The sequence below is a fragment of the Orycteropus afer genome, unplaced genomic scaffold (genome assembly GCF_000298275.1).
Source record: "Orycteropus afer afer isolate SDZICR_OR568_19922 unplaced genomic scaffold, OryAfe1.0 scaffold00131, whole genome shotgun sequence".
NCBI classification, from domain to species: domain Eukaryota; kingdom Metazoa; phylum Chordata; class Mammalia; order Tubulidentata; family Orycteropodidae; genus Orycteropus; species Orycteropus afer.
The window spans coordinates 7,797,242-7,825,198 of record NW_006921718.1 but is presented as its reverse complement, the minus strand read 5'-3'; the positions used below and the strand labels follow the sequence as shown (position 1 = coordinate 7,825,198).

The 27,957-nt window shown below is 39.4% G+C and overlaps 1 protein-coding gene across 1 annotated transcript in view; it reads right to left on the bottom strand.

The window, feature by feature from the left end:
- Window positions 1-679: 679 nt before the first annotated feature.
- The window catches only part of FEZ2 (fasciculation and elongation protein zeta 2), a 76,064-nt gene continuing 48,786 nt past the window's right edge, over window positions 680-27,957 (bottom strand). The window contains exons 6-10 of the mRNA XM_007945084.1: window positions 13,768-13,848; window positions 11,385-11,460; window positions 2,487-2,552; window positions 1,707-1,785; window positions 680-857 (exon numbers count right to left, since the gene is read on the bottom strand). Coding sequence (XP_007943275.1) covers window positions 680-857; window positions 1,707-1,785; window positions 2,487-2,552; window positions 11,385-11,460; window positions 13,768-13,848 — 480 coding nt within the window. The remainder of the gene's footprint in view (window positions 858-1,706; window positions 1,786-2,486; window positions 2,553-11,384; window positions 11,461-13,767; window positions 13,849-27,957) is intronic.

Here is a 27,957-nt window from a genome sequence, read left to right as displayed (position 1 = left end):
GGACACATTTTTATTTCTATGAAAGATGAGCACAGCAGCAGCCATAGCTACACCTCTAACCTCTGACACTGCTGAGGGTAAGGGTGGCAGCAGGTGGCAGTGGGATAATCAAGCAGGTGAGAAAAAAAGCAGCGTAATTACCTTCATACAGTGTACATCCTCCTCTCCTTCTGAGGCCAGATGAAACCACTTTTCTACTTTCTTTTTATTTCTCACTTTTGCATTAAAGCCAAGATGATGTATTTAGGCAGCCAAGCCACCCTCACCAGTGTTAAAGCAACAACAAAGAAAGTCCAGCCAAGAAAAAAAAGAGAGGGCCCTTTGAGTGACCGTCCCTCCCAGGGGAAGTGTCGAGTTACTGGTCCCCAAGGAAGAAGAACAGTTAAATGGCTGTGAATCTCCAGGATGGGTGGAAAAGACCTTTTCAATTATCCCAAATTACCACCTTCCCACACTCACAATACTTCTGTGTATTATTAAAAAAAAGCTGCCATCGAATTGGCTCCAGTTCATAGTGACCTCGTGCGTGAGAGTGGAGCTGTGCTCCACAAGGTTTTCACTGACTGATTTTTCAGAAGTAGATCAATGGGGCCTTTCTTTAAGGGCCCTCTGGGTAGATTCAAACCCCAAACTTTTTAGTTAGCAGTCAAGTACATTAACCATTTGCACCACTATTTTCTCAGACTACAGATGTGCCACTGGAGTCGGACTCTTTGTCCACCCAGTCCGCACAAGACAAACCACAGCACACGAACACAAACAGCTTGTCAGAGGCAAGTACAGCGGAGAGAGAACTGAGCTTGCTGACAGGAGTTGGGTCCCGAGCAGGAGGAGCAGAAGAGATGGGTACTGCTTCCCTAAGGGCATGTGGGATAGGTTCACATTACAGAGTAAAGAATTAAAAAACATATCCACCAGAGCTCTCTGTTCTCTGGGTCATAATATTCTTCCATGGCATCAAATGATAAAAATAACTAGAGAATGTCTCAGAAGCTCATTCTATCTCTAGTCCTCATGCCAGTGCCCTAGGGACCCACTGTAATTAAACATTAAGACATGCTCCTTATGTTTGTCTCATTCCTGTTTCACATCTAGAAGAGCAAACCTCAGAACAATCCAGCTTTCATACCATTGACCAGCACAACACAAAAGCAAACAAAGATGTCAGGTATTAAAAAAATGTGGAATTCAATAGGGGAAAAAATGCCCCTGTCAGAAAAATATACAGCTTACAAAGTAATGTCGATTCAGTCTTTCCTACCCGTGTCAACCCTCTAGTGGCCAGCTGGTATTTTTAAATCCACATCAAGTCTCTTACAAGTGGTACTTCCACATTATTCACTTTAAGCCCCCATGTGTGCTATGGAGTTCCCTCTTTATGAAGCTGCAGGAAAAGCAAAGTTTTATGTGAGATACCTAACGTCTAAGAAACCCCAACCTTTCTCACTCATGCTTAGCTAACAACTCTGACAGAAAAAGAGAGGCTCCAAAAAAGAAACATGTTAGCAGCAGAGGGACACTCACTGAACTCACTGCCATCAGGTCGATTCCAGCTCATGGCAACCCCCACTGGGCTCCTAAGGGCTAAATCTTTACAGAAGTAGACTGCTCCATCTTCCTTCTGTGGGCCAGCTGGTGGGTTTGAACCACCAACTTTGTGGTCAGCAGTTAAATGCCTTAGGCACTGCATCACCAGAGCTCCTTACCAGAAGAACAGTCTCAAAATTTGATCAAGATTGATCAAGATGCATTTTGTGATGCTTTGCAAATCTGTTGCCTGAATAACTATTTTAAAAAAAAAAATCATGGGATAGTAATTAGTTTTATTTGTAATTAAGTTCTTCAGTCCCTTTCTCTGTCATACAACTTGTGCCCTTTCTTTAGCAAAATAACTGGTCATATTAGTTTCTCAAACGATCTTCTTTTCCTCATCACTATTCCCATCCTGTGATGTCGCTCCCAAGATTTATGGGTCATTCTCACTGCCCTGGGTTTACAAAAGTCAGTTCTCTTTTTCCCCTTCCAGTCGCTTACATTGGCCCCTTCAATATTCCCTTCAGGACTGTAACTGGATGTGACTGTCCCCTCCTACACCTGTCCTCACTGATGACCCAACCTCCTTCCTCTTCTACAGAGACCACCTTCTCAAGCCCTCCCAGAGGCAGCATGCCAGCATCAGGCACTCAGTTATAGCAGGACCTCACTAATTTTCCTCTCCTACCTTCCTCAGTGTTTGTAATTTGGCTGTGGAAATCATTTCCATCCCAGGACCTCAAAAAGAACTTAAATTTTATATAACTGTAATTTATAATGTTGGGAACCTAACTAAATCTGTGATCTACCATCACCCTACACACCAATAAGGAATAAAAGACTAATAAAAGCTGTGCACTTAGAAGTTATTTTTAAATCTATGGGCCAGATGATACATTTATTCACGAATCAGAACTTCCTACCCATGGCACACATGCCATTAGGAAACTTACCTTTCAGTATATAGTCAGTTAACAAGCCTGGGACTTTTTCACTATCCTCCTTCATGGCATGAAGAACTGCAAAATAAAGGAGAAAAGGAAAAAAGGCAACAATTAAAAACTCAAGATTAAAAATGCTGTTTAATTCTCATTACTATAGCCTTAATTTTAATTATATGATATCACCAATTCATAAACATTATAGATTATTTGGGGGGAAAAAAAAGAAATATAAGAGTTAAAGCCCTAGAATTTATTTTGGGTAAATAAGCCCCTATTCAAGTAGGAATATTTCAAGTACTAGGGAGTTAATTCCCTGACTTCAAATTTCCAGAGGCAGGAAAGTACAGCAGGAATTCTACCCCAGAACCTCAGCTTGTACTGATAAGCACTGGGAAGCAAGCCGTCACAATGTGCCCTCTCTGTGGTCTGTGGGAGAGAAGGGCCCCACTGCTGCACAGCCAGCGAACTGGAGAAATGGTGACATACACGGGCAGTTAGCGATACTCTTCAAAGAGCACACCTATCAGCCTTCTTGGGATTCTTTTATTTTATATATGCACCAAAATGATAAACAGAATTTCATGAAACAGTACACACTTGCCACGCTATTTATTCCAACTATGCTATGGGAGCCCTGGTGGCACAACAGTTAAGTGCTCAGCTGCTAACTAAAAGGCAGGTGGTTGAGTAAAATTGCTAACCCACTAGCAGCTCCACAGAAGAAAAGACCTGGCATCTGTTTCCATAAATATTACAGTCTAGAAAACCCTATGGGGCAGTTCTACCCTGTCACATGGTGTCACCATGAGTTGGAAATTAACTCAATGGCACCTAACAATAACAGTGCTGTGGAGAAACCTGAGTGGAGCAGCCTCATTCTAAAGGGAATCTTTCACAACTATCTTCTAAGACCAAAACAGAAAAAAATTGCAAATTATTCTACTGATTTAAAACTAAAATCTAGACTGTCGGACAAATCCACTGCAAAAGACCTCTTTTTAAAGTGCTAAAAAGCAAAGATGTCACTTTGAGGACTAACGGGCCCAACTCAAGCCATGTGTGGTATTTTCAATTCCTCATATGCATGCGAAAGCTGGACAGTGAATAAGGAAGGCTAAAGAAAACTTCATGACTTTGAATTATGGTGGTGGTGAAGAACACGGAATATACTGTGGACTGCCTGAAGAATGACAAATTTGTCTTACAAGAAGTATAGCCACAGTGCTCCATAGAAGGCTTTGTTTTAGGTACTTTGTACATGTCATCATGCTGGTAAAGTAGAGGGTCAACAAGAAAGAGGAAGAGCCTGAATGAGATGGACTGACTGGTTGCAGCAACAGGCTCAAACATAGCAATGACCGTGAGGAAGACGCAGGAGTGGGCAGTGTTCTGTTGCAGATGGGGCCGCGATCAGTCAGAACGTCCTCATCAGCACAGCACAACAAGACCATCCAGGCAGGATAAACCCACAGACACACAACACAGTAACAGTGGGGGCCAACACCAACTTTCTCCAGTGCATCCTGGGGAAAATACCCTACTGTTTCTCCAGACAGGTGACAAGGCCTATTTATATAGTTTAACTGCCAAGCCAGCCCTCCTGGTTTACAATCTGGCTCTGCCACTTCCTTGCCGTGTGACTTTGAGCAAGTTATTTAACTACTCTGTGTACCAAGATCCTCATCTGCAAAACGAGAATAATAATCAGATCCTCCACAACAGCCTGTTGTGAGGATGAAGTTACTAATTTAGATTAGCATTTAGAACTGTGCCTGCCTCAGAATATATGCTGACTATGGAACAGACCATCAATTGCTCACATGCAAGTTCATGTTGAAGCTAAGGAAGATTAAAATAAGTCCACAAGAGCCAAAATACAAATTTGATTATACCCCACCTGAATTTAGAGACCATCTGAAGAACAGATTTGATGCACTAAACACATCATATATGAAGAAAGCAAAAGGTCATTAAATAGACAGGAAAGGAAGAAAAGACCAAAATGGATGTTAGAAAAGACTCTGAAACATGGTCTTGAACAGAGTGTAGCTAAAGTGAATGAAGAAATGCTGAAATAAAAGAGTTGAATAGAAGATTCCAAAGGGCGGCTTGAGAAGAGTAAGTAAAGTATTACAAAGACCTGGAATTAGAAAACAAAAGGGAAGAACACATTCGCCATTTCTCAAGCTGAAAGAACTGAAGGAAAAATTCAAGCCTTGACTTATAATATTAAAGGCTTCTAAGGGCAAAATGTTGAACTATGCAGGAAGCATCAAAAGAAGATAGAAGGAATACAGAGTCACTGTATCAAAAAGAACTGGTCAAGGTCCAACTATTTCAGGAGGGAGCATACGATCAAGAACCAGTGGTATTGAAGGAAAAAGTCAAAGCTGCACTGAAGGAACTGGCAAAAAACAAGGCTCCAGAAATTGATGGAATACCCATTGAGATGTTTCAACAAAAGGATGCAGCATTGGAGGCACTTATTTGTTTATGCCAAGAAATTTGGAAGACAGCTACCTGGCCAATTGACTGGAAGCAATCAATATTTGTGCCCATTCCAAAGAAAGGGATCCAACAGAATATAGAAATTATTGAACAATATCATTGGTATCACACGCAAGTAAAATTTCACTGAAGGTAATTAAAAAATGGTTGCAGCAGTATACTGATTGACAGGAAACTTCCAGAAATTCAAGCCAGATTCAGAAGAGGACATGGAAGGAAGGACATGATTGCTAATACCAGATGGATCTTGGCTGAAAGCAAAGAATACCAGAAAAATGTCTACCTGTGTTTTATTGAATATGCAAAGGCATTCAACTGTGAGGATCATAACAAATAATGGAAAACACTGTGAAGAAAGGGAATTCCAGAACACATCATTGTTCTCATGAGGAGCCTGTACATAGACCAGGGGCTGTTGTTAGAACAGAACAAGCAGATACTGCGTAGTTTTAAATCAGAAAGGGTGTATCCTTTCACCATACTTATTCAATCTGTATCCTGAGCAAAGAACCCGAAAAGGTGGATACTATAAAGAAGATCACAGCATCAGGATTAGAGGAAGAGCCGTTAACAACCTGCAATATGCAGATGACACAACCTTGCTTGCTGAGGGTGAAGATGACTTAAAGCACTTACTGATGAAGATCAAAGACTACAGTGTTCAGTATGGATTACACCTTAACGTAAAGAAAATGAAAATCTTCATAACTGGACCAATAAGCAACATCATGACAAATGGAGAAAAGACTGAAGTTGTCAGGGATTTTCATTTTATGTGGATTCAAAGTCAACACCCACCGAAGTAGCAGTCAGGAAATCAGATGTTGTACTGCACTGGGAAATTCTGCTGAAAAAGACCTCTTTAAAGTCTTTTTAAAGCAAAGATGTCACTTTGGAGACAAAGGTGCACCTGATATAAGCCATGGTATTGTCAATCACCTAATATGCATGTGAAAGCTGGACAATGAATAAGGAAGACCAAAGAACGGTTGATACCTCTAAATTGCAGTGTTGGGAAAGAATACTGAGAATACCATGAACTGCCAGAAGAACCAATCTGTCTTGGAAGAAGTGCAGCCAGAATGCTCCTTGGAAGCAAGAATGGCCAAACTTTGTCTCACCTGCTTTGGTCATGTTGTCAGAAGGGATCATTCCCTGGAAAAGGCTATCAGGCTTGGTAAAGAAGAGGGTCAGTGAAGAAGGGGAAGACCCTCAGAGATGGACTGGTACAGAGGCTGCAACAAAAGGCTCAAGCATAGTAAGGACTATGAGGATGGCACACAGACAGACAGTATTTCATTCTACTGTACAGACAATCACTATGAGTTAGAACCAACTTGACAGCACCTAACAATAAAAACAACATATGATCAAGAACCAATAGTACAAAAGAAAGAAGTCCAAGGTGCAATGAAGATACTGGCCAAAAACAAGGCTCCAGGAATTGATGGAATGAATACGATGACAATGAACAAACGATATACCGCCATCGAGTTGGATCTGACTCATGGTGACCCCTCCTTGGGTTTCTGAGGTGGTATCACTATGGAAGTAGATTGCCCAACTTTCCCTCCAAGGAGTGGCTGGTGGGTTAGCAGAGCTCCCAATGGAATGAATACCCATGAGTATTTCAACAAACAGATACAGTGCTAGACGTGCTCACTTGTTTATGTCAAGAAATTTGGAAGACAAGATCTGCCAACTGACTGTAAGAGATCCATATTTGTGCCCATTCCAAAGAAAAGTGATCCAACAGAATGCAACAATTATCAAACAATATTATTAATATCACATGCAAGTAAATTTTTGCTGAAGATCATTTAAAAAATTTTTTGCAGCAGTATATTGAAGGGAACTGCCAGAAATTGAGGACAGATTTAGAAGGAGGTGTGGAATGAGAGATATCATTGCTGATGTCAGATGGATCTTGGAAGAAAGCAAAGAATACCAGAAAGATGTCAACCTATGCTTTATTGACTATGCAAAGGCACTCAACTATGTGGATCATAACAAATAATGGATAACATTATGAAGAATGGGAGTTCCAGAACACTTACTTGTGCTCATGAGGAACCTGTATGTGGACCAACAGATAGTTGTTCAAACAGAACAAGGGAATACTGCATGGTTTAAAATCAGGAAAAGTGTACATCAGAGTTGTATCTTTTCACCCTACTTATTCAATATGTATGCTGAGCAAATAATCCATGAAGCTGGACTATAAGAAGAAGAATGTGGATCAGGATTGAAGGAAGGCTCGCTAACAACGTACTATATGCAGATGACACAACCCTGCTTGCTGAAAGTGAAGATGATTTGAAGAACTTACTAATGAAGATCAAAGACCATATTCTTCAGTATGGATTATAGCTCAACATACAGAAAACAAAAATCCTCACAACTGGACCAAAAAGCAACAACAGGATAAATGGAGAAAAGGTTGAAGTTGTCAGGGATTTCATTTTACTTGGATCTACAATCAATGCCAAAGGAAGCAGCAGTCAAGAAATCAGATGACATATTGCTTTGGGTACATCTACTGCAAAAAAAAAAAAAAAAAAGTCTTTAAAGTATTAAAAAGCAAAGATGTCACTTTGAAAACTAAGGTACACTTGACCATGTTATTTTCAATAGCCTCATATGCATGTGGAAGTTAGACAATGAATAAGAAGACGGAAGAAGAACTAGTGTATTTAATTGTGTTGGCAAAGAATATTGAAAATACAATGGACTGGCAAAAAATGAACATATCTGTCTTAGAAGAAGTACAGCTGGAAAGCCCCTTAGAAGCAAGAATGGCTAGACTTCATCTCATGTATTTGGGACATGTTGTCAGAAGAGATCAGTCCATGAAGGAGGAGGCTATCATGCTTGGTAAAGCAGAGGGTCAGCTAAAAAGGGAAAGACTCAACAAGATGGATAAACAGTGGCTGTCACAGTGGGCTCAAGCATGGCAAGGAACGTGAGGACGGCACAGGACTAGGCAGTATTTTGTTCTGTTGTGGATGGGGTCGCTGTGAGTTAGACCAACTTGATGGCACCTAACAACAAAGCATATGCTAGATAAGTATTAGCTATAATTATTAACATTACTATTAGTATTATAATAATTTGTATCACAATCACTGTTGCACCTAGGAGCTCCCTCCAGTAGCATTCACGAGGAAAAAGGCTGCATACCCATCAGTGCTGTGGCCGTCTCCACAAGGCTTTTCCTTTGGCTTACATCTACAGATGACAGCAGCAGAGGTTCGGGTTCTCCCCAAGTTTCCATGAGATACCAATATTTACTTTCAAAGTGAAGGTCATCCTTCCATCTACTGTCTTCACAATATTGCCGTCATAACTACATTAACTTGGATGTTCACTGCACACCCTACATACACATTCACTACATAAAGATGCCCAAAGATTCCAAACTGTGTCAATCTATGAAGACATCTCCTCAGTATCAGTGGTAAAAAACAAAACAAAACATAAAAAACTTACTGCCATTTAGTTGATTCTGACTCACAGCAACCCCACTGAGTTTCAGAGATGGCACATCTTTATGAAAGTAGATTGCCCCCATCTTTCTTCCAGGGAGCAGCTAGCTGGTGGGTTTGAACAGCCAACCTCCTGGTTAGCAGTCAAATGCCTTAGGCATTGCACTTCTTGAGAATCAGACTAGTGATGTTTAATGTTGGAAGTCTGATCACTTTGGTTTGACCAAGTGTTTGTCCTTCTTCCTCTGAGAAGCTGAGGCCTCGGTAATCTCTAGCTTTTGAGCAATATTTCCACTCCCTTCTAGAGGGCTTTGTATTTCTGTTTCCAGTCATGTTTTAGACTTTAAGTTCCATATAAAAACCCAGCATCACTAAATAGACAGTGGACTGGGGATTCAGGTGCCCAGCCCCTGAATCTACTGTGATTTTTACTATGTGCCCTTGGACACTCATTACTTCATTAGCTTCTTACAAATAGGGGCTGGTCACCCAGTCAATCTCTTGATTGTTTATTTTAGATCGGCTGGCATCACGTGATGTATCCATATTTATTTAAATAGACAATGTCTTTAAAATATTTATCACCAAAGGAAAGAATGGGAGCTCTGGTAGCGTAGTGCCTAAGGCACTTGACTGCTAACCAGAAGGCTGTCGGTTCAAACCCACCAGCTACTCCCCAGAAGGAAGATGGGGCAATCTACTTCCGTAGTGATACTGCCTCGGAAACCCAAGGAGGGGTCGCTATGAGTCAGGTCCGACTCGACGGCACATAACAACAACAACAAAGGAAAGAATAAAAGCTTCAGGCTAACAGGCAGGCAGCTAGCAAAGAGGATCAGAGCGTCTTCCATTGTGCTCCCCTGTCCACACCTCCATATCCTTAATTTCTAACACAGATACCATCATCAACATCCGCCCACTCGATACTCTCTGATTTGGCTCCCTCTGAATTAGGAGTTCTCACAAACATTTGCAATTATAAAGAACCTAATAGATCAGTGTTATCTGTTCTATCAGTGGACTGAATTATGTTCTCCAAAAATATGTTAGAATACATACTTGTGGGTATAACCTTATTTGGAAATAGGGTTTTCTTCGTTATATTAATTAGATCACACTCAATTAGGGTGGGTTCAATCTAATCACATGTGTGTTATAAAAGGAGATCTCACACACACACACACACACACACACACACACCCCGAGCAGGCCGGGAGGGTGACGGGGTACAGATGTCATGTAAGAGTCACCTACAAGCCAAGGAACCAAGAAACACCCAGGTCTACTGACAAAGAAGAATCAACACTGCCAAGATCCTGATCTGGACTTGTAGTTTCCAGAACTGAAAAGTAAATTTCTGTCCCTTTAAGCCACCTACTTAGAGCATTTCTATCGGAGCAGCACAAGCTAACTAAGACAATCAGTAAATTCGATTCCTTCATTTTAAGGGCAAAGAAAACAAGGCTGATCATGTGACTGACCCCAAAATCAGATATTAATTTATTTACTATGAGGTAGATAGAGTGATTATGTTTATCCCCAGTTTTCCCTGTGATGAAAGGAGGGTAAGTGACTGCCAGGGCTATCCCTGTAAACAACAGAGATAGACCAAGAATTCAGTGCTTATTTAGAGCTATTATATAGGAAATGCTTAATGTCATGTGCATTTAAATCCAACAAATTATTTAAATATGCAAGCTCCTCAAGAGCACAGCATAAAAATCAATGAATATTTGCTGAATAAACGAATAATCATGAAACATTACTATCAACTTATGTTCTACCTAATAACTATCACCTTGGGTTCTACATTCAAACAAAAACAAGAGTGTTTTAGGCCACTGTCACAAGTTTTCTAGTGCTGCTGTAACAGAAATGCCACAAGTGAGTGGCTTTAACAAACAGAAATTTATTTTCTCACAGCTTTGGAGACCTGAAGTCTGAATTCTGGGCACCAGCTCTAGGGGAAGGCTGTCTCCCTCTGTTGGCTCTGGAGGAAGATCCTCAGCTCATTCTAGCTCCGGTTCCTCCAATACTTACTGATCTGCACGTGGCGACAACTATCTCCCCCCATCTATGCTCGTTTCTTTCTGTGCCGGATCTACTGTTTGCACATCTCAAAAGTGATTGGTACAACAAGCAATAGACAGGCCTATAAGGTGAACAAGAACACTAGAGGGGTACGCACACCTAAGAACAATCACCATACAACAGCAAAAGAGCAGTTTATGCCCAAGGATAAAACTCAGAAGGCAGGAATGGACAGGGAAGAGGACAAATGGAAACCGGACACTCAGGGAGGAAGTGGGAAGAATGATGATACATTGTAGGGATGGCAAACACTGTTGCGAAATAAAATATCCATAAATTATTGAACAGGAAACCAATTTGCTCTGTAAACATTCACTCAAATTATAATAACAAAATACCTGACATGGCTTCATTAATGTAAGAAAACCCTATTCCCAAAAGGGATTATAGCCACAGGTACAGGGTTTAGGATTTGCAGCACATCATTTTGGGGGGACACAATTCAATCCCAAACAGCCACTCTCACCCTAAATCTTTCCTATTCAGTCACTAATGGTCATATTTATATAATGTCTATAAAATATCTTATTTATTGTAAAATGGATAAATACTTTACTACAAGAGTGATGGAGAATCAAGTTACATGTTTTTTCTCAAAAAGAAAATTTAACTCAAATATTTAAAAAGGTAAGAAAATGAAAAAAATTCAAGTGAACTGTGGAGTTAGTGTAGTGTTTGATGTCATAGCAATTTATGGTTTCATTCTCGTAAGAATAAACAATGGCACCCATCACTTAATATCCTAAATTGACAAAACAATAACAACAACAAAATCAGTTAACTAAAATCACGTTAGTAACAGTTTCATTTTGTCTTTGCTTACTTTTTGTTAATATTTGAAGATCTTCAACAGATGGTGGTCCATTTTTTTTCTCATAAGGAATGACTGTTGTCAAGTACTGCCAAGTAAAACAAAATAGCAATGCATCACTTAAATCTGAATTACTTTATCTGCAAAAATTTTTATACAGTTACTGGAAGGTCTATTTTATAACCTGAAACATAAGCTGCTTTGTAATGAAAGCACAGGTATGTTCAGGGATAAAAGTATCTGACTATCTCAGCTGGAGCTCATTTTTCTCTTTTTTTCAACCACATCTATCTGTTTATACAAACCCACAGTTGACATAAACATCCACTTACTCTTGTAATTTATGGTTGAAAATGTCAGAGGACTAGGTCTGAGGATTATTTGTTCATTTTTAAACTGAAGCGTTATCTGTCTACTTGCATATTTTTCACCACTGTTTATTAAGTAGCTATTAAAACTAAAAACCGACTTGTAACAGCTCTTCACAACAAAATAATTTCCAGCAACTGAGTAATGCTCTTTGAGACCATTTTTACTCAGTTGAACAAAATGGTCACATAAATAATTTGATAACTTTAAAAACATTTACCAGTTTCTTCCAAAAGCTAACAAGATATACTTTGTCTTTACATACATATTAGAGATGTAGTTATTGTTATTTTAAATTATTATGTAAGTAGACATAAATGCTTAAAGGTGGTAAAGGCAAAGATGAAAGTGAAAGGAAAGAATGGCCTAGAAGGAAATGAATAGTGAAAATTCCTGTTTGAAACTGAACCAACTACCTAGTCCACCACCTGTGAAGGCTCACAACTATGAGTGTAATAGCTTATGACTGTGTTTCATAAAAGCATAGTCTAAAAGTCATCATCCAGATTATTCTAGTCTCACCACCCCACCAGAAACACATAAATAGTTTAGTGTCATTTGCGTAGGCTCACGTGGAGAGCAATTGGTTTTCATTTGCAACCTTCTCACCCTCATCCATTAGTTAGCCCCACACTAAATTTCAGCTCTACTGCTAATCCTCAGTGAATGAACTTAACTCACACATGGTCATAAAACAAGATAAAAAAAAAAAGTCACTTCATGGTAACTGGATCCCCAGATTCAGAAAAGCAATCAAGTAGTTTGTGACCATCTTTTCAATGTAGACTTCTATGAGGGAATGCCCAATTATATAACTAAATGTGTTGGCTTTTTGGTTTCTTTTTAAAGAACAGAGAAAAGAGAAATATGCCTGTTAAGGGCTTCATAACAACTAGTGTGCCAGCAGCTTTGAGAATTGCCAAGACACCACGTCATGGCCTGCACGCTATCTGGCTATGCTTAGGGGCCTTCTTGACCCACTCCCAGGTGGTTAGATCAGTTTGGAAACTATTTTGCCACATTGTGGATTTGAGAGAAGTGAGGGACAACACAATAAAAAAAATTCAACTTCTTTTCATGAAGCCCCTTTCTAAGCTGCAAATGTCAGTGTGAACTTTTCTTTCCTAATGTCAATTCTCTCCCTTCTTGAGTAATACAGCACTATCTTCAGTAAAAACTCTAGGCTCAAATGCCTTCTGTTGATAAACTGCCTATCAGCCACATTCCACATACCTTCTGAATTTCCACTTAAATAGTCTTCCTCTGAGAAAATTTCCAATTGTGAAAGATAATTTTAAGCATGCTCAATAATATAGATGTGTTTTCCATGCTCATGATATTCCTTACATTTACAATACAAAAATGTTAATAAAAAGCAAAGTGAAATACATTTGAGTGCATATTCATATCCATTCATGATTTTATATAAATAATGCCTTTGCTTTTAACAAGTCAGTTGACTGTATTATATAACTTAAAACACATGAATTTCACTTAAATGGAAGTGAAATACATTTTTTTCAGATGTACAACTCAGTGACATTAATTATGCTCATCTTGTTCTTCAATCATCTCTACTAAGGATATGCATATTTTTGACCTAGAACTTTGGTCTAAAAGATACCAACATTTGGCTTTCTTCCCCTAAGTCTGAAATCTTGTTCCTTAGGCCTTTAGAATTAGAGGAGGATATTCTCATTTAGTTATTGTCACAATTAGATTTTCTATGCATGCAGTTCATTTTATCAATGTGTTAATAACTACTTGTTTAAGGGTAGGAATAAGAAATAGAGCTCTAAAATCTGTATTAAGAATGCATTTAGTCTACTGTCCATTTTGAACAATGCTTTTGCCCCCAAGGGAAATTCCGTTCATTATCAAGACTATAAATACAATTAGCTTTCATTTCTTTCTTTTAAGCAATGATCTTAGTAAATTAGTGAAACTGGCACCTTCCTATCGCCTCTCTTCACTTACACACAGAATCAACAAGTAGAGAATGAGGAAAATAAGGATAACCAAGCACCTGTTTCTCTCCACCTGAATTTCCAAAGGTGTGGCGGAGGCCATTCTGAATGACATTTGAGATCCCTTCCATGCTGAAGCGCTACAGGCAGCAATATACGGCCCGGAGAAAAAGGACAGAGAAAGAAGTTCAGAGACGATTAGTGAAAACATACCACGATGAGTTGTGTGCCCAGGAGGCAAGCAGTTAGAAAATGCCACTATTTGTTCAGATAAAGCAGACAAAACCATGCACTTTAAAAAAAAAATCTTTCATTTCTTCGCAAGTCAAATGCAATACCTGCTGCTTTTATGCTCTTATATTCATAAGATTTGCCCTGACCTCGTTGATAAATGTGTTCCAATGTAATCACTGTGAGTTGTACATGTCTTGGCTTTGACAAAATTTACCACAGAATTTTTCAAATACCTTTTGATACCGTTTCCCTACATTTAATCAAAAGTTTGAAAACCTGACCATAACAGAATGCATATTTTCAGTAGAACTTTGCATATTTCTACCGTAAGTTTAGAGAAGATTAAATGAAAACACTGTCACTCAGGAAGCTGGTCATCACTTCCCACTCACTCTTCAGACCACCTGCCACTGCCGCAGTGTAGAAAGCACCAGACGGACCAGCATGTGTGCTCCCTGGAGGGCAGAGGGCAGCACATTGGCCAAAGAGACCCTGAGAAACTTCTACAATGGCCTTTCCACTCAGTTTCTAGGAAACAAGTCTAGCTTCTTCCTCCCAGGAACCTTCAACATTTCCTAGAGTCCATTTTACTGATCAAAGAATACTTTTTCTTAACAACTTCTCTTGATTTGTAACCAGTCTACAGTATCCTCAGATACAGGGAAGAGCCCAGTGGCACCTCCCCGGCTGCTGACTCAGAAGAGTTAGAAAGCTTCTGACAGCATGACTAATTAAGGGGAAAGGTGTTTTGGGAAGGAAGTTCCTTCCTGACTCACTGAATGGCTCCTTCCCCTGGAATTTTATTGGGAGAAGTTCTATCAGTAAACATGTTTCAGGAATCAACATAAGGAACATTTACCAGGCCCCAGAAAGTAGAAGATCATCCCTGTCCTCAAAAAAACATGTAGTTTAGTCCAATGGTTCTCAAAGTGAGATCCAGGGACCCTTAGGAGGGCCCTAAAACCCCCTTTAGAGTGTCCAGGCACTCAAAATCATTTTCTTAATAACACTATGCCATTACTTGTCTTTTTCACTCTAATTTTCTCACAACTCACATGTGAAATCACAAAAGATTAAATGCAGAAGCAGACTGGAAATGCTAGCTGCTTCTGATGAAGCCAGATATTAATGATATAAGCAAAAATGAATAGCAGTGCCAGTTTTCTCACTAACATTTTTTAGAAAACAGTTATTTTTCACTAAAGATATATTATTTATATAAACATGAGTGTATTTGTTGATGTTTTTAATTTTTTATTAAATATTCTAATTGTATTAGCAATCAAACTCATAAATAGTTAATCAGTTTTGATTTCTAATACAGTAAATACCAATTAACATAACCTACACAAACAAAAGTGCTCTGGGTCCTCAATAAATTTTAAGATCATGAAGGAGTCCTGCCAGCAAAAATCTGAGACACACCAAAAGCTTTACTTCTTGAAGGCGCTAACCAGGTGCCTTTTCATCAGTCACGTAACTCAGTGGTTTTATTGAAAAGCTGAATGTCAAATTTCAACATCACACGAGAACTCTTAGAACTACACCTCTCCCCTGAATCTTTGTTCTTCCCCTAGCAGTCCTTCCCAGGTCAACACTCCAACTTTAATCAAATGCCTGGTCAAGACACTTCAACTAACACTGTTCACTGTTCTGACAACATAATTGTCACATGTGATAGAGTACAACAGTTTTAAAGGAAAAACCCATAGTTAAGTATTTTTGTAGGCTTGCTCACATGATATCAGCACATAATTTATTTACAATGTTTAAACGGACTATCAATAGAGATACTATCTTAAACTCCAGAATCTGCAATCCAAATTATGAGAGATTACTTTCAAATAAACAAGTCAACTCATTTAAAACAAAAATTCTTTCTATTAAACATGTTTCCTTTTAAAAGCAACAAAGAGAAAAATAGCTGTTTTCAGTTTATACTAAAGCCTCCATTATCTGTATACTTAAAAAAAAAAAAACCCAAACCCACTGTCATTGAGTCGATTCTGCCTTATAGCAACTGTTTAGGACAGAGTAGAATTACCTCATAGGGCTTCCAAGGCTGTGAATCTTAACAGAAGCAGAGTGCTTTGTCTTTCTCCTGCATAGCACCTGGTGGGTTCAAACTGTCAATCTTTTGGTTAACAGCTGAATGCTTTAACCACTATATTACCAGAGCTCCTTGTGGATATGTTAAAGTGAGGTATAAATTCAGAAGTCTCAAACAAGGTAAAAGTTTTAGAATCCATGTATCGGAAAATTAAAGTATATTTTATATTTGAACCAAAACCAAATCCACTCCCGTCAAGTTGATTCAGACTCATAATGACCCCCACTGGGTTTCCAAGCTGGTTAAATATATACAAAAGTAGATTGCTTCATCTTCTTCCCGTGGCACAGCTGGTGGGACTGAATCACCAACCTTCTGTTTAGCAGCCAAACGCCTTACCCACTATACCACCAGAGCTTCTTTATATTTAAACAGTGCACACTAAAAATATTATCTTTACTTTTGAGACTGGAAACCTAATTTCTATTGCTAAGGGTAAACAAAAAGAAAAGCAAAATTTTAAATCCTAAGATATGTGACTTAGACATTTCTTATTAAATTTGCAATTGTGGTCATTACTAAAGCTGAGCCATTTCAACAACTGGTAACCAGACTGCTGCTGCTGCTGCTGCTGTTGCTAGGTGCGATCAAGTCAATGCCAACTCATAGTGACCCAATGTAACGGAGTAGAACTGTCCCACAGAGTATTCTTGGTTGTAATACTTTACAGAAGCAGATTGCCAGGTCCTTCTCCTGCAAGAGCCACTAAGTGGTCAAACTGCTGACCTCAGTTAGCAGCTGAGCACTTACCCACTGGCACCACCAGGATTCCTTCGGTAACCTGACTACTTGTGAAAGACTTTTCATGCAACCAGAACTGTAGGCTCAGTGGAAACAAATAAGAACACAAGCATGTGAACCTAAGGTATCTAGCAATGCCAGTGAAAAAAGTTAAAGTAAAGGAACTTTCAGCAGAACCTCTGTGCTTACTGCTGCTGGTGGGTTAGCCAGTAGCTGGCGCCAGTAAGGGCCCCATATCCTGACCTTTCACTGGTCAAGAGATGAACCAGGAGGCAACAGGGCAGCCTGTAAGATTCCACTGCCTCTCACTCCACTGGGAGAAGTACAGAACAAGAACTTGGAAGGTTCTAAGGAAGAAACTAAACAACTAGAAGTTATGGCTGACAGCATTCCTCCACAAATGTCCTGGCTATAATCAACTCCACCTCCCCAGGAACCATGCAGGAATCATTTTCTCCTTTCACTGCCTTTTCCAATTCTTCCTCTCTACTAGCTCTTTCGTAATGGCAACTTTTAATTCTCAAACTCTCAACCTACTTCCTTTCCCCAGGGCTCACTGAAATAGCTATTCCAAGGTGATTTCTTTGATGCTGAAGTCCATAGACACTTTTTTCCCCCAACTTTTGTATAAAATCGAAAAAAAAAAAAAAAACCACCAAACTCACTGCCTTTGAATCGGATCCGACTCATAGTGACCCTTCCTTGGGTTTCCAAGGCAGTATCACCATGGAAGTAAATTGCCCAGTCTTCCTTCCGAGGAGTGGCTGGTGGGTTAGAACCACCAGCCTTCTGGTTAGCAGTCAAATGCCTTAGGAACTACGCCACCAGGGCTCCTGTGTATGTGTGTGGTAAATATACATGTACATAACATTTGCCATTTCAACACACACTATATGTACAATTCAATGACATTATTCAATGACATTGTGTCCATCATGTTGTACAATCATCACCACTATCCATTTGCAATTTTTTTCATCACCCCTAACAGCATCTCAGTGCCCGTTAAGCAATGAGTCTCCCTTTCCCCTTCTCCCCACAAATAAGCTTAGGTTCATATACATTTGCCTATTCTAGATATTTCATGTCAGTGCAATAATACAATAGTTGTACTATGGTGACTGACTGATTTCACTCAGCATCATGTTTTCAACAGCAATCACTCCTCCTTGAACCTCTTCCAGAGACTCTTAGATCACCCCTCTCCAGCTTCTCCTTCTGAGAGGCCCTCTTTCTTTTCTCATCTCTTATATTGGTGTTCCCCCCAAGATTTCATCTCTATATTTTTCTCAGACTACATACATGTTCCTTGGACATTACCATTCCATAAGTTTCAACTTCTGCCTCTACAGTCTACCAAAAAAAAAAAAAAAAAAAACTGGCATTAAGTCGATTCCAACCCCACAGAGTTGGCAACCCTACAGAGTAGACAGCTCCACTGCCAGGCTTTTCTGTGGTCTCACTGGGTGCATTTAAATCCTCAGGTTTTATGTTAGTAGTCATGCACAAACCATCTGTACCACCCAGGGACCTTTACCATCATTAGTCCAGCAAAACGCTTAGAACAGAGACTGCAACATAGTAAAGGCTCAGCAAAGGTTAGCTGTCTTTATTGCGATTTCTCTTATAAGTTTCTGACTCCTATGTTTAAAGGCCTATCAGACATCTGTACCTAGATACTCCTAAAACTCACGCCATCCAAAACAGAATCCTTCCTCCTTTCCCTCATCAAAAAACTAAAAAACCCGTTCCTCCTCTTTCATTCTACACTTTATTCTATATTCATTTATTCATTCTTTCAAAAATATGTTAAGCCGGATACTGTCCTAGGTTGAGGAATTCAAAGTAAACACATCAGCCATAGCCCCACCCCTCACGATCTTACATTCCAGTGTGTGTGGGTGTGTGTGTTGAGGGGGGTAGAGAAAGTAAATGAAGTATATAATTGCAGATGATGTGTGCCCTGTCGATAACTGTAATTCAGGAACGAGAAACAGGATGCCTACTTTATTCTGGAGGTAGACAAACGTTCCCTAAGGAGGTGACATCTGAGCTGAGACATGAATTATGCACCCCTCCTGGATGGGCCACAACAGACAATCGATAAAGGAGATCCTCTCCTAGAACAAAACCATGAGCAGCCACACTGGCAACGAGTGGGCACAGGGCTTGTTATTCTTATCCAGCAGGATGTAGCTATTCAATGTGTCCCCATTCTCCCCTCATTCCAATGAAAAGGGTTTTATTAATTGCAGCAACCCTGCTCTCATTACACCTCTGTATACTGGATGTGCTGGAATGGCCAGTTTAGCTTTTGAACCATCAGGCGCTATACCCAGAATCAATGGCCAAGAACAAACAGCTCCAAAGATACTGAGCACGAAGCTAGATTACAGTTGGACAAGATGTGTATAACTCCCTTTGAGGAAATGGTGCATGTATTTTATCTACACTTGACAAAGTCAGAAATCAAGCATCTGCCCCCAACTCCTCCCTCCTTGATCCCCCAACCAACCCATTTTTCCCCCTTTATAGCTCTTAAATCAACTACACCTACTTGTAACTTATCAACTATCTCATTATCCAACATTTCACATTTACAATATTGGTAAAAATCTACTACCCGACTATTCTGCACATTAATGAAATATCTATGGCAGTAATGAACACTGAGCTGCAAGGCAAGAGTAATTACTGTCTGTGATGGTTAAGGTTATGTGCCAAGTTGGCTGGGCCATGATTCTCAGTAGTTTGGCAGTTACTTAATGATGTGGTTATCCTCCATTTTGTGAGCCGATGTGCTCATCCTTCATTTTCACAGAATGCTGATGTTTTTGCATACCAACTTTGTCTTTGGAACCTAACCATGTTGATGAGTGAGGAGTGAGTGTACTTTCTATCCCTACTGTCACTTCTTAGCTCATTTCTTTGCTGACTGCAATAGCCTCCTTATCTCTAGCTGCCTCCTTCCAATTAGTTCTCCTTAAAACCACTGTAGTTATGAACTTTCCAAAACACAACCTATTGAAAACCTTTTTTTCAGTTTCCTATGCATACCCTTAGGAGCTCTGGTAGCACAGTGCCTAAGGCACTTGACTGCTAACCAGAAGGCTGGTGGTTCAAACCCACCAGCCACTCCTCGGAAGGAAGGTTGGGCAATCTACTTCTGTAGCGATACTGCCTCGGAAACCCAAGGAGGGGTCGCTATGAGTCAGATCCAACTCGACGGCACATAACAACAACAACACAACAATGCATACATACCCTTAAATGCCTCAGCCTGGCAAACAAGCCGATCCATTTTCTGGCTTCTACTCTACAGCTTCCACAGCCCCTTCCTGAGTCATTGCTTCACTTTTGAGCTTTAGTTACAATGAATGGCTTGCAGGTCCCCAGATGTCACTAACTGTCACTTCCAGGTGTTTGCACATACCACTCCCTCTGCCTCATAGGCCTGTCCCTTCTTCAATCTGTCCTAAGGATTCAGCTCAGCCTTCTCAGACCCCAAAAAGGGGCAAGAGTAGCATGTACACACCTCTACCATGGAACATGACCAGGCAAAGAAAACACTCCAAATATGACTGCTATTTTAAATACAGCAATTATCATACTTTATCAGGGTGTCTCCACCTTGACACTGCTGACAGTTTCAACTGGAGAGTTCTTTGTGGTGGGGGTTGTAGGATGACTAGCAGTATCCCTGGCCTCTATCCACTAGGATGCCTAGCTCTACCAACCCTAGTTATGACAGTCCAACTGTCCTCAAACATTACCAAGTGCTTACTTGGGGTTGGCAAAACAGCCTGGTTGAGAATCACTGCACTAAAGTGCACTGGACTGTTTATCATGCTGATCCTCACCCCACAGACAGCATGTTGCTGGAGGCCGGAATGTACTCTCATCCTAAACACCCCTGCTTGGCACATAATTGAGAGTCAATCAATAGTTGTCTATCACTAGTAAAAGAAAAAATAACCAAAATATTTTAAACAGGAAAGGCTCATGAGACTGAAAGCAAAATAGAAGAGAAAGAAAAATAAAAGTTTGGTTAGATTAATTCTTCATATTCAACTTAGTTCTCAAAACCTCTAAGGACAGAAATAATGTCAGATACTTGTTTTGTATGTCCCTCAAAGTACAAAACAGTCCTCATCATGTAGGAGGCATCTAGTTCATAGTCATTGACCTAAACTGCAAAACTCTACAGCAATTACTACCCATATTGGTGATTTTTGCATGAAACTAACCAGACAGAGGAGCTCTGGTGGTGTAGTGCCTAAGGCATTTGACTGCTAACCAGAAGGCTAGCAGTTCAAACCCACCAGCCACTCCTCAAAAGGAAGGTTGAGCAATCTACTTCCACAGTGATACTGCCTCAGAAACCTAAGGAGGGGTCACTATGAGTCAGATCCGATTCAACAGCAATGAGTTTGGTTTTTTTGGCTATAACCATATGTATAGATTTGTTATATGAAACTAAGAATAGTTTACACTTTAACTGAAAGTATGTGGAATCAGAAAATTTTTAAATAGCCCACTTGCATAGAAAGATGTTCTTCTAAAATTCAAGAGATCTGGGTTCTAGCCCAGCTTTGCCACTCACAATATGACAGAGGAGAAGTCACTCAACTTTCCCAGGCTTGTGTCCTCACCTGTAAAACAGGTGATTAAATCATTTTATTATAATCTTTTAAAATAGTGATTTGGGAGAGAGCTTACAGAGCAAATTCATATTCCATACAGCAGCTCATACACATTTCATTTCATGACGTTGACTGCAATCCCCATATTATTTTTAAAGGTCTTCTCAGTTCTATATTCTATGAATCTATGGGCTAATTCAACCAAGAAGATATATTACTTTCTAAGAAGACAAATCAAAATCACACAAACACACACACAAATAATGCAAGACTAAAAGGTCACATAAGACCATGACATAAGTGCTCTAGAATGACAGAAGTGCACAGCCAATTCAGAGTTGCCTGATCTAATTATTTCATTTTCTTATAAGGATGCTTTTAACAATGTGAGTATGTTTTGAGGAGAAAGACCACATCGTTCCATCCACAGCAACTTGTATAGAGCCTAAAACACAACAGGTATTTGTAAATGACTGCTAAACCAAAGCTATGACATTCTCAAGACCAGAGCCCAACAGTCTTAAGAGTCTGTGATATTTTCACCATATCATAGTGAGTTCCTGCAAAAGAGAAAAAAAAAAAGAAAAAGGGCAAAAATAATTTGAGGATGAACCGACGAAACATGACAGAATATGTATTTGACAAAATAGTGAAAAATGGAGCTCTAGGAAAGGTCACTGACGATCCAAATATAGGAAATCAACATTTGATTAATACAAGTAAAATAAAATAATCTTGCTGGTGTGGTTGGTAGTAGATTGCCCCATCTTCCTTCTGCGGCATGGCTGCTGGGTTGAAACACCAACCTTCTGGTTAGCAGTCAAATGCCTTAGGTACTATGCCACCAGAGCACCTTAAAACAATGGAGTGAGATAAAAATATATAAAACCTAGGATAACAAAAGAGTAGCAAGTAGAAAAACATCAATGAACTGGAGGGCTAAAGACTAAGACAGTGAGACTAAGGCCGTGAGACCAGGCAAACAGGAAATGAGTTCTGTAGAGCACACAGCAAATTCTGTTGTACAATTGCCCTACAAATTCCAAAAGACAAAAATAATACCACCTTTTGGAAGGCAAAATGAATTTTAAAAAGAAAAAACCTCAGAGACAGATTAAATTTACTTTTTCAGTAAGCCACCTCATTTGGAAACACTACATTTATAACCTTGAGAACAGATGCAGTGTTATTAGGTGCTTGTGGTGCTTAACTGGGCCAGAGGGAAGACTTTCTCTTTGCTTAAATTTTATAAGAAGAGAGAGAATGAGGAAGGGGTGGGGAGGAAAGGAGAGAAGCATTTTTTTATTGAATATTCTTCAAGGTAAAAGAAGCACAAGGCACTGACAAAACCAAGTCTCGGGGTTATAAATACATAATGAAATGAAGGACATTAAAGATATGTTACAGTCTAATTTAAGAAAAGCTGCAACATTTGCTAGTCAGAAGGCCTGATCCCACTTCCATGGGTCTTTTAGCTTTAATGTGCCATTTCCATATTTGCAGGAAAAATCCAAATTCAGAGTGAAGAGTTCATGAAGATTCTGTAAGTCAAAAATTATTTTGTAATCTATCCTCATATGCATGTGAAAACTGGACAATGAATAAGGAAAAAAGAATGGATGCCTTTGAATTATGGCGTTGGCAAAGACTACTGACTACTGACTGACAGAAGAATGAACAAACCTATCTGTAAGTAGAGCTAGAATGCTCCCTAGAAGCAAGGATGACAAGAGTTCATCTCATGGATTTTAGACACATCAGCAGGAGAGACTAGTCCCTGGAGTAGGCCATCATGCTTGGCAAAATGGAGGGTCAGCAAAAAAGGGGAAGACCCTCAATAAGATGGACTGACACAGGGGCTGTGACAATGGGCTCAAGTGACAACAAACGTGAGGATGGTGTGGGACCAACTGTGTTCGGTGCTGTTGTGCACAGAGTTGCTAAGTTGGAACCACTGGTCAGCACCTAACAACAGCAATTTATTTCTCTGCTTACCACTGCCTTCTTAGGAAGGGAGTTGTTAATAGTTCTGTAAAATTCCCTTATCAGAATGGAATTTTTGATATGAGCCCATTTGTAAGCAGGAAAGTGATTAAGCATTACAGTATTCACTTTATTGTTCCCCTTGCTACTGACAAAGTGCCAAAGTAATGTGGCAAGGACAGGGGACAAGTTTACACTATACAGGGCTTCAAAAACATTATTTAGATGGAAAATATTCACAATTACCTTATGACCATTTCCTTCCCTGGTGTATGTGTTAAGTCTCAAAATGTCATTCTCTGAACGTTTTTCTCAGACAAAACCAAGAGCAACAAATTATAAACAAAACATAGAAGATAAAATACATTTTAAAAAATCTGAAAGATGACAATGAAGTACCAAGATCCCCAAGCCCATTCACAATAGGCCCCACACAGTTTCCTCAGAAGAGTAAACTCAGGGCCCAGGCTCCGTGCCGGTGTCCTCAAGCAATGCCTGTTGCTCTGTGAGCAAAGGCCTCTGTTGAGCTTCAGTTTACCAATTTTTGAAATGGCAATAATTATACCTACTTAACAAGCTGTTGTGAAATTAAATGAAATAATTTATCAGAAGCACTTGGTAAAGTGTCTGGTACAATATAAATATTGGAAATGTTTCAGTTACATTTCATAAAAAAAAAAAAAAGCCTAGAGTAACTTTTTAAACATAGTTCTCAAACTAACTACACTTTTCTACTGTTCTCAAGAAGAGAAAAAACTGTACAGTATTTGAAGATTTGACTGCTAACCAATTAACACAGATACAGAAGATAATCCTGGAGCCCTGAGCTTTGAAGGGAAGGATATAGAAGTGGAGGAAACTCCAACTAGTAGAAGAATTTGCATGAAAACACCAAAAAGGGAGACATACGGAGCTGCGGTCTGTCAGGAATCCTGACTGCACAGACAAGCTGGATATGGTCAAGTGGTATTAGGACCTAAGAATTAACCTAAAAATCTGCCCTGCTAGCCAGGGACTGCACATAGGACTGCACTGGTGGCTGGTGAATAAAAGGGGAAACAGCGAAGAGGAAGGCAGGCTGAGCTGTGGATTTTGCCTATCTGGAGCGCGCAGCCATTATGAATGTTTACAAGTGGTTCTACCATTTTGGATATTTAAAGCAACAGCGTTCCACCAGATTCCAGGGACTGAAAAATAGCCTCCCCTTCCCAGGAACCACAAGGACATTCTGGACACCAACGACAGGAAAGGTGCGATATTCTCCTTGTTACTCTCATACCCCACACCCTCTTGGTGAACAGAGGTGCAGCCATCCCTCACTCCCACCCACCTTCTGGGCCTGCAGGAATTCCATTCCAGTCCAAGTGCTATGTTGGAGCCTGGATGCCCTGCCTTGCCCTGCCCAGGTTTTTTTTTTCCTTTTTTTTTTTTCCAGTTTGTTTGTTTTTGTTTGTTTTAAAATTATTTGTCCTTTTTATTATTATTCTTTATTCTCCCCTTCCCAGTTTCTAGTTTACAGCTTTTTCTGTCATCCCTGTTCCTGGTTCCATTTTTTCTTTCTCTTGGTTAACCCCATTCCTTGTGGGGCTTTTTTTTTTTTTTTTTCTTTTTCCATTTTTCCCATTTTTTTCTTCATTATTCTCCTACTCTTCCTTTTTTCTCTTATTGCCCCCTCCCCAGATATTGTGGGTCTTTCTTTTTTCTTTTTTTGGTTATTGTTCCTGTGTGTTTACACAGTGTGATTTTTGTCCACTTGCTTTTACTTTTTTGACGGTTATTCAATTGCTGTTTTTGTCTCAATGACAGTAGGAGACAGCGACAGTGCCCATACAACACAACTACACCCTCACCTCCTGCAGCCTCCACTTCCTTCTCCACCAACTGGCCAAAGATGAATGACCACCAAGAAGACCCTGACTCACCCTTAACTGCTCTTCACAAACAGTGAACAGAGTTCTAAATACAACAATGTCACAATGTCTCAGAGCCAACAGACCATCACAGTCCACAAAAAAAGAAGTAAGATAAAGTGGTAGAAACAAGGGAGCAGGACACAGACCCAGAACATATCCCTGAGGAAGAAGCAGCAATGCAACTCCCTGATAAGGAATTCAAAAGAATTATATTTAGGTATCGCCAAAGGATTGAGAAAACACTGACAAAATTAAGGAAAACAAAGACAAAACCCTAGAAAAATTTCAGAAGAAAATACAAGAACAAAATGATGAAAGAAATGAAAAATTAGAAATGATACAAAATCTACAGATAGATATCCAGAAGAGTAATATTAATTTTCAGAAATAGATAACACATTGAAAGGGCAAAGGAGCAGAAATGAATCAATGGAAGACAGAATTAATGAGATTGAAGACAAATACCTGAATACTTCTTTGGAAAGGGATCAATCAGAAAAAAAGATCAAAATAAAATGAAGAAAGCCTAAGACTCATGTGGTATACCATCAAAAGGTATACACTACATGTAATCAGAATTTCAGAACAGGAAGAGATATATAAAACCATTGAGAAAATTGTCCAAGATTTGTTGAAAGAGAACTTCCCTGATATGATGAAAGATGAGAACATATCTGTGATAGCTGAAGCTGTGTGTGTCAACTTGGCTGGACCACAATTCTGTGTGGTTTAAGCAGTTGTGATGTGGTTATTCCCATGATGGGATCAGATGAATATGTTTTGAGCAGTGAATCCACTGAAAGGGAGTTTCCCTAGGGGTGTGGCCTGTTTTCAGTATATTTATGGACAGCCTGGGAAAAGAGACACTCTTCTGTGGATTGGGATTCTGTTATGCTGTCTACAACAGTCTGTGAGTGAACAATCCACCATTCGGCCTGGAGATCTTGGATTCATCATTTGTTGGAGTCAACAACCAGTGTACTGCCTGCCAGCCTTGAGCTTCTCAGCCCCTGCAGCTGCAAGAGTTGGGAAAAGACTCCAGCTTGATGTTTGATCCAAGAACTTTGGAAGTGCCAGCTTCTATAAGTGTGTGAGCCATTTTCCTAAGATAAATTTCTCTTTTTCTCTATATACAAGCTTTACTGGTTTTGTTTCTCTAGAGAACCCAGTCTAACACAATATTCATTCAGGAAGTCCAATGAACCCCAAACAGGACAGACTCCAAAAGAAAATCACCAAGACATGTTATCAACAAACTACTAAAAACCAAAGACAAAGAAAGAATCCTGAAAGCAGCACAGGAAATATGAAAAGTTACTTACAAAGGACAACCAATAAGAATAAGCTCTGATTTCTCAGCAGAAACCATGCAAGCATGAAGGCAATGGGATGGTATCTATAAAACCCTGAAAGAGAAAAATTTCCAACCAAGAATTATATATCCGGCAAAACTATCCTCAAATATGATCGTGAAACTAGGAGATTTCCAGATAAGCAGAAATTAAGGGAATTTGTTAAAACAGACCAACTTACAAGGGATACTAAAGGAAGTCCTTTGAACAAAGAACCAATAATAGCTAACAACAACTGACCATTAATATACAAGATGACATAACCCAGAAACCAACACAGCTATGGAAGTATCCAAAGTAAAATAAGCTTACAAAATTGTAAACAGGGAACCAGAGACATCAATTGGCAAATGAGGACAACTACAAACCAAAAAGAGAAGAAAAACAGGGTAGTTACAAAACTTCTAAATGGTGAGGAGGTCAAGGGAACTGCAATGACAGAATGGACTATTCTAAACTCGGGGAGAAAATTATAAATCACAGGGTAACTCGATGGCACATAACAACAACAACAACAACAACCTCAAAGAAAATTGATAAACCTTCATATCACAATAAAAAAGAGGACCAGCACAAATATTTAGCAATACTAAAACAATAGCAACAAAGGAAATAACAACACAATTCATAAACATAATGAGCTCAGCACAGAAAATTATATGGAACAAAGAAACCAGGAACACACCAGAAAAAAACACATAACAAAATGACAGCAACAAATTCATACTTGTTGGTAATTACACTGGATGTTAATGGATTAAATGCACCACTCAAAAGATGGAGAGTTGCAGATTGGATAAGAAAACAAAACCCATCAATATGCTGTCTACAAGAGACACACCATAGAGACAAAGACAAAAGACAAAAACAGACTAAAAATCAAAGGTTGGAAAAAGATATATCCAGCAAATGGCAACTGTAAGAGAGCAGGAGGGGCAATATTAATTTCTGGTCAAACTGACTTTAAGACAAAAACCACCATACAAGACAAGGAAGGACATTACATAATGATTAAAGGATCAACTGAACAAGAAGATATAACCATAAAAATATCTATGGACCCAATGGAAGAGCTCCAAAATACATAAATCAGACTTTAAAAGAACTGAAAAGGCAAATAGATGACTCCACAGTCATTGTGGGAGACTTTAATACACTACTTTCAGTGAAAGACAGAACAACTGGAGAGAAACTCAACAAAGACACAGAAGAATTAAAAAATACAATCCACCAACTTGATCTTGTAGACTTCTACAGAGCACTTCACCCAACA